Raw genomic sequence first — 7,756 nt, forward strand, 5'->3', positions numbered from 1 at the left:
GGTACATTGTACTTTTGGTCAGAGGAAGCCATGAGATTCTTGTGCTATGTCCCTTCATTTTCATTCATGTTGTGTTTATTTACAATCTGAACACACGACATCCTCCTGAAGAACAACTGTAGAAGACAAAGAAGAAACCCTGGAGGGAGGATCCTCCATCAGGATGGACAGAAGGACAATAGATCAGAATGAATGTGTACAGTTTTGCATTGTTGCTCCGGTGCTCAATGCTACCAGCGCTTGTAGTTTGGTGAAGTGCATCAGACTAACATACTGATGATGAGGTTATCTTCCTCCACAATAACAATACCACACGACTTCTGCTTTTGTTTCTGAGACTCGACCACGACAGGAAAACGTTCCCATGAGAAAGAACGACCCCCTGCGTCCATCTTCTGCTAATGATGATGATGATGATGATGATGATGATGATGTCCTGCTATGGTTGCTGCTGTAGAACAAAGCTACTAAGCCGACGAAATATAAACATTTTCTCTGTAGTCATTCTACATTTTTAAGTATTTGCATTGAGTTGTTAAGTGAGAACACATCGGATCCAACGAGCTCCCTTTGTAGCACTTTGCTACGTTGACCAATAGGAAAATGTACCAGATATTTGTTGTATCCAATCTGCTGTTTTTTGAGCGTGTCAACAAGTCTTCATGAACCTCGGCATGTTGTGGGCTCGGCCCTGAAAGGCTCCTGTTGTGCATGACGCTTTGAAGCCCTAACGTGTCCCTGACCTTCATCACCTCTGTCCTGTTGATGAGTCGAATGTGCCCGGTGCAGAATAATGTCTGCGGCAAAGCTTTTCTACTTTGTGGTTGTCTTTTTTCACTGTCTAGACTGTTATTAACCATCTCCCCTCCTGCCGTCCAGCATATCACTGGGACACGTCCGACTGGATGCCGAGCACCAGGCTGTCCGACATTGAAGAGGTCCCGGGCTACGAGCCCGGTCCTGTCGGCGGGGCGGCGGGCTCAGCCCCCCGGCTTGGAGGAAGCACCCGTGAACTGGAGTCAGACTACTACCTGGGCGGCTACGACATTGACAGTGACTACCCTCCTCCCCACGAAGAAGAGTTCTTGAGCCAAGACCAGCTGCCACCCCCGCTGCCCACAGGTGAGGAGTACGCTGAGCCCTACACGCCTCTGCACAGCAACCCAGCCGTCTCCAAAGAAAGCACCTTGAGCTCCAGCAGCGCCGGGCTCCAGCGGGCGCGGCCACACTTCCACCCCAGCCAATACCTGCCTCTGCACCAGCCGCCCGTTGGAGAGGCCCACGGGGACCTCAGCTCCTCCGTGAGTGGAGCCGGGGACAGCGAGGACTCGGCGTCGCTAAACATACGAGTGTCCGCTGGAGCGTCGTCGGCCTCGGACGCGTCCGCCCCCTGCGGGCCGGAGGACTCTGAACACGGCAGCGACTTGGACAGTACGGACGAGCTGCGTCGCGGCGTGACCATCATCACTGACTCGCAGCAGCAGACTGAGGTGTGATGGATGGGCCGCTGCATCTATGGGATGTAGAAGGAACGTAACATTGGAGCAGATGGCAGGAGCTGCACATGTGGAGGAAAGGCTTTGTCAGCAATGCTAGGTGCTGCTACAACCAGAGACTGCAACAATGATCTAAACCTTACATTTGTAACCACATTTCACACCAGAGTTGGGTTTTACTACGCTCAAGGAGCTCAGTCCTGTTCCCGCTGTGCAGACCAGTTCAAAGTGTCCTTCCTGTTCCAAAAGGGAGTCATTTGTAATGTGAAAAGAATGAAATGGAGAACGTGAATGAGAAAGACTCATCCAAAAGAGATTCAGGTTGACAGGTGAGAAACAAGAGAAGAGATAACCATGAGAGTGAACGGTTGTTTGGTTCCCTGCTCCTTCTCAGAAGCTCATTGGAGCACTTCTTTCTTATAAAAAAGGACATAAATCCCCATTTTCCTATTGTCCTCCTTGGATTTGTAAACTTTGTAATGCTCCAAGCCTGTACAGACTTTGTAAAATAGTACGACCTGACTGGTGTATAAGTATGAAACAATGTTCTGGCCACATTTCAAAAAGCCATTTCTTTGTTTTAATGTGGAATGTGCTTGCTCCTTTTCCCAAAAACACTCGCTGCCCATCAAGCCATGACGTCATCTCTTGAGCCCAAAGTCTTTCATTGTTTGTGCAGCGAAGAGCTGCTGTAGTTTAAAGCTATTTTATGCACTGATAACTAAAGATTGCAAAAGTATTATCTTATCTACAGATATCTATCTACTTGTATTCAATTTATTCTCCCCAAATATGTTGAGGTGATCAATACTCCCGGCTAGCCAACTCTATCGGACTGGGATCAAATTTAAGTGGAAGTTTGATATGAAGATGAAGATGAAGATTGTTGGCTCGTTACCAAATGTCATCAGCGGCTGTTAACAGTGGTACATGAATATAGTGAGCATTCATATTAAAGGCATAAACCGTGTTGGTCCCACAATGGGAGTAGCAATGAGGAAAGTGCTGCAGAACTAATCTCCTTAAAGCAGAACCTGGAGTGAAGAACAGGAGCTCAGTGTTGAGGCCGACAGCAGCGCGACAACGAGGTCATGACCTCTGCACACGAGTATGAATGTGACTGGATGTCACCAGGAAGCTGTTTGCTGAGGAATGTACCTTCCTTTGAAGCATGAATGAGGCGAACTAATTAATGTGCTTGGCAATTAACGGTTCACTTCATTTTGCTGGACTTTAAATTGCAATAAGAGCACTTTAACATTTTTACTTCAGTAAATCTGAATATCTCCTTAACTGGATAAATTGCCATGAATCAGAAATGATCCAGAGAAAACGTGTCTTCAGATAACCAGCTGGAGACACGTTAAACCATGTTAACGTAGTTATTAGCACAGACATTACTAATGCTCAGAGTGGCTGCCACTACACAATTGAAAACCTTCTGCTGTTTGACAAACGACACTTGTCCTCGATCTGGTTTCATTTCTTTGGTCTGTTGAATGTGACACCATTATTTGGGAACAAGCCATGGGAGCAGACACCTCTTCAGCGGCATCCTGACGTGTTGTAGCATCTTCAGCCTGCAGAGTCTCACATGGAGCGAACATCTGGCCTCCTGTGGCTGCTTCAGATACAGTAACCTGCCTGTAGGGCATGCACCTCTTTTCTTTGTACCAGATGTTGAAATGCGTTTTAATCTCTGTACAGTGTACATAGCTAGGTTTTGTAGATATGTAATTGCAATCCTGAACTTCCTTTGAGTTTTTCTGTTGGACTGATGTAAATGTGGAATATCAATTATTCCCACATCATTCCTCCTCTGCCACTGACTGACTGACTGAATGACATTTCTTTTATAAAGACACATTTTGCACAGTATTAAATCCAAACTTTACATCCCAGAAATGTTTTTTTTCTTCATTTTATGGTAATGAGGTAATCTTTTTGTACATGTCTATCATCTGTAATGTTTTGATGAATTTCTAACGTTTAACGACATGAGCAGTGTCAACATTATGTCTCCTATCTGCAGATTACAAACTGAGTGGGTTTTTGTTTTTACATTTTTTCCCCAATTCAATGCAGGAAATAAAAAGGTTCTTATGCACCATGTCACTTGTCATCAATTCCGAGAAGAATCCATTCATGACAGATCACAGCTGTTCACTTATGGAGGCGGCTACTGGTGTTCTTCAGGTCCGTTTACAACCTTCCTCACCAGAGAGACGACTCCACCGCAGACGTACGACGGTCAGGTTGACTTTGGAAATGAGTCGCCGAGGTTTGGAGACGTGACGGCATGTCGTGCTGCAGCATGACCAAAGGTCGTGCTGCAGCATTCGTTCCCTTTTCTGGAACGTAGGGACTCGATCCAAAGCAGAACAACACACACCAGTGTGAGGAACTGGGGTCCATCAGCTGGATTCCTTTCCATTGTGCAGCCTCACTCCTTCAGGAGCAGTTAACATCAAACAAGACACTTCACACAACCCATCACATTTTCCAAGTTTAATAGTTAAAGAATGAAAAAAACACCGAAATGTTTTTGTCGTCACATACAGACCATGGTTTGGCACAAAATCCCCCACAATCCACTCCAATAAGCAAAGTCACAGAGGCACTTTCATCGTGAGCCAGTGAGCCGTGAAGACACTGCGGAGTCTGGAGATCAGAAACATCCATGAAGACCAGAAGCTGGCCTGAAGGTCATCTCTCTGGGCGAAGGGTCAGACGGCCCAAAAGCATGCTTTATTGTTTGCTTTTATTTAGACAAACCCAAATAAAAGGCACATAAAACATTGCGTGAATCTTTACATAATTATTCTCAATGGACATACATTTAAAAAAATGTAGGAATGTTTTACCTTCCTGCTAATCAGAAAGCCTAGCCTTCGTATATACAAAAATTACCATTGTTAATGTTCTAATACAAAAAGATTTATAAAAGGTTATTTCTCTTGCATGTGTCTGTCATAACTAACAAGTCCTCTGAACTAAATGGTTTGTACAAAGATATACATTCATTTGCCTTCACATCTGCCAAATTCATCACACAAACTTCACAGAAATAAAATAAAAAATCGTCCATATTATTTGGCCAAATAATGTTTTTCACATTAGGTTGGAGTCAAATTAAAAAAACCTAAAACACACATGGTTAAACGTCATTGATACGCCTACACGACCTTGACCCAAAGAAAAAGCTCCTTCCAGGCTTTCGGGTGTAGAACTTCATCCGGTTTAAGAAAGACTGAACTGGTCACATGGTTTGGTTCTGACCCGTGATGAAGGCTCATCACACTGTTCATCACACTGCACCTCTGCAGGAGGAAGTGTCAACGTGTGGAAAAGTCTTGCAAAAATATTTCAGGCACACTTGTTTACAGCAACTGGAGAAGGACAAATGACATCACACACTTCCTTTCATCCTAATTTTTTTTAGTGTTTTGTTTTCATAAAGTCACTAGCCTTCTAATAACGGGGTTTGACCTCAAACCCACACTGGACAAGCTCCGTCCACTTGTAACATTGAACAAAATAAAATAAGAAGTACAGATGGTAAATTAATAAAATTCCATTTCCCATTGGAACATTTCCCTTGCTGGACTGTGTTGCATACAATGAAACATCTGGGCTTCAAAGTGCAGATGTGGCCAGGTGACCCGGATTGAAATGCCCTCAAAGTACCACCGGTCTGTAGTGTGACATCCTACCGTCAGCTCCAGAGACCCTGAACTACTTGCGGGGTTCACATCTAAACTAATCCACGTTCTCTCAACGCACCCTGGAGCTGATAAAATACTAACCAGAGCCATGCCACTGCACTGGGGTCCTGCAGGACCCCTGTGGCCCAGGTAGCCCCGCTGGCCCAGTGGGGCCCTGCTGGACCTCTGTGGCCCAGTGGGGCCCTGCTGGACCTCTGTGGCCCAGGGGGGCCCTGCAGGACCTCTGTGGCCCTGCTGGCTCTCTGGGGCCCTGGTGGCCCAGTGGGGCCTTGCTGGCTCTCTGGGGCCCTGGTGGCTCTCTGGGGCCCTGGTGGCCCAGTGGGGCCCTGCTGGCTCTCTGGGGCCCTGGTGGCCCAGTGGGGCCTTGCTGGCTCTCTGGGGCCCTGGTGGCCCAGTGGGGCCCTGGTGGCTCTCTGGGGCCCTGCTGGCTCTCTGGGGCCCTGCTGGCTCTCTGGGGCCCTGGTGGCCCAGTGGGGCCTTGCTGGCTCTCTGGGGCCCTGGTGGCCTAGTGGGGCCCTGCTGGCTCTCTGGGGCCCTGCTGGCTCTCTGGGGCCCTGGTGGCCCAGTGGGGCCCTGCTGGCTCTCTGGGGCCCTGCTGGCTCTCTGGGGCCCTGGTGGCCCAGTGGGAACAAATTACACTCAGGGTTCACATCTTTCAAGGAGTTTGGCAATCCAATGGGATGGCTGCTTGATGCGTTTTGAATAGACTTCTATGGTACTGGAGCAGGTGTGTGTCAGGCATCACTTAGTAGATAACTTAAAGCGACACACGCCTGTTCCGTTCACCAGCCTGACGGTTTCTCTCCCCTCGGAAGGACGGCCACATCAGTGGTGATGTAGTTCCTGCATTGCCGGCCTGTGGGACGTAAGGTGTTCCCTCACAGGTAAAAGGCAATAACATGGGGGTATTTACAAAGAAATGACCAGTGTGTGAAAAGCTGAACATGCTTTTAAAAGACAATTCTCAGTAACCTTCCTGAGACAGTGATGGGATCCTATACCTGCTGAAGTCAGCCATCTAACCAACCAATCAGAGCAGACTCCACCGGGCCAAAGGACCTCGCTCTCTTGACCTCTACAGTGAACAAGTCCTCAGTAATCCACATTTCTGACTAGTTGACCTTTGCTAATACTGCTATCTTAAGGGCAAATCAAAGGGAATGCTTTCAGTACAAGACATTTCCTCTTAGCTGTACCTTCAACTGGCCTGATATAAATACAAACATTCTCAACCGGGTGTGACAGATAAACTCGCGTAGTGTCCAGCAGCGTCGACTGACCGGTTTCCAGCAATGTTACAACAGACAAGGGGGTAAACTCACTCTCTCCAAGTGGAAGCTTTGCGTTTTGCCATTAAACTTTAAATACATAAACAAGCAAATACTGATAAGTCACCTACAATAACAACAAAGATAAACATAAGAGGAAGCATTCAGGAGAAGTCTGGCAATACACTTCCACTCCAGGAGCTGTGCAACAAAGCCAAAGGTCAGAAGCTCTCCAGTCGCCCAGCTGAAGAAGTCCGAGTCCTTCGGCTGAATACAGGAGGAGGAGATCTGGACGCATGTTCTGTGTTTCGGGCCAACACTGACTCAACTACCTGCCATCGTTAAACTAACTGCCCTAGTTTGAAAGAGGGGGAGGCAAGGAGTGAAATCTAAATATGTAAAACAATGCAGCAGCTGGTATTGTCTTAACTGCCCAATAATTATAATTATAATAATAACCAAAGTGGAAGCAAATACTCTTCTGGTTTGAAAGTGTAATGAAACTGTTCCTGTGTACTATAAGAAATGCCAACAAGTTAATACACATTAAAACATATTAAAAAAGGCTAATTATTGCAATAATATAATGAGTATTGTTGGCTTTTGATGAAAGATTAGTCAGGCAGACATGAGGAGCCAATTTCATGATTCTGGGTGGAGGAGAATTTAAGTGTCCTTTGATGGTCCAGATGACGTTGAGAGGTTTTCCCCTTTTCTTTCAAAATATAGCATTTAGGGGAAAACACGATACTTAGAAAAATCTTTGGCATAAAATATTATGTACACTGAATACCTGCACAAAATGACGTTTATCTAAGCCTGAAAGACCTTCACCGTAAAGAAATGTGGACCTCATGGTCTTCATCAGGACTAGTTCATGGTCTTGATCAGGACCAGCTATAGCTCATGGTCTTGATCAGGACCAGCTATAGCTCATGGTCTTCATCAGGACCAGCTATAGCTCATGGTCTTCATCAGGACCAGCTATAGTTCATGGTCTTCATCAGGACCAGCAAAAGCTCATGGTCTTCATCAGGACCAGCTATAGCTCATGGTCTTCATCAGGACCAGCTATAGTTCATGGTCTTCATCAGGACCAGCAAAAGCTCATGGTCTTCATCAGGACCAGCTATAGCTCATGGTCTTCATCAGGACCAGCTATAGCTCATGGTCTTCATCAGGACCAGCTATAGCTCATGGTCTTCATCAGGACCAGCTATAGTTCATGGTCTTCATCAGGACCAGCAAAAGCTCATGGTCTTCATCA

The 7,756-nt window shown here is 46.3% G+C and overlaps 1 protein-coding gene across 8 annotated transcripts in view; it reads left to right on the forward strand.

Moving 5' to 3' along the window:
- fat3a (FAT atypical cadherin 3a) overlaps positions 1-3,606 on the forward strand; it is a 72,086-nt gene extending 68,480 nt beyond the window's left edge. For all 8 annotated transcript variants that reach the window (XM_068585296.1, XM_068585298.1, XM_068585301.1 and 5 more), the window contains one exon: positions 880-3,606. In XM_068585296.1, coding sequence (XP_068441397.1) covers positions 880-1,496 — 617 coding nt within the window. In that variant the 3' untranslated portion in view covers positions 1,497-3,606. The remainder of the gene's footprint in view (positions 1-879) is intronic.
- Positions 3,607-7,756: the final 4,150 nt, after the last annotated feature.

Source organism: Clinocottus analis, unplaced genomic scaffold (assembly GCF_023055335.1).
Source record: "Clinocottus analis isolate CAN_PGR_092001 unplaced genomic scaffold, fCliAna1.0.p SCAF_2, whole genome shotgun sequence".
Lineage (NCBI taxonomy): Eukaryota > Metazoa > Chordata > Actinopteri > Perciformes > Cottidae > Clinocottus > Clinocottus analis.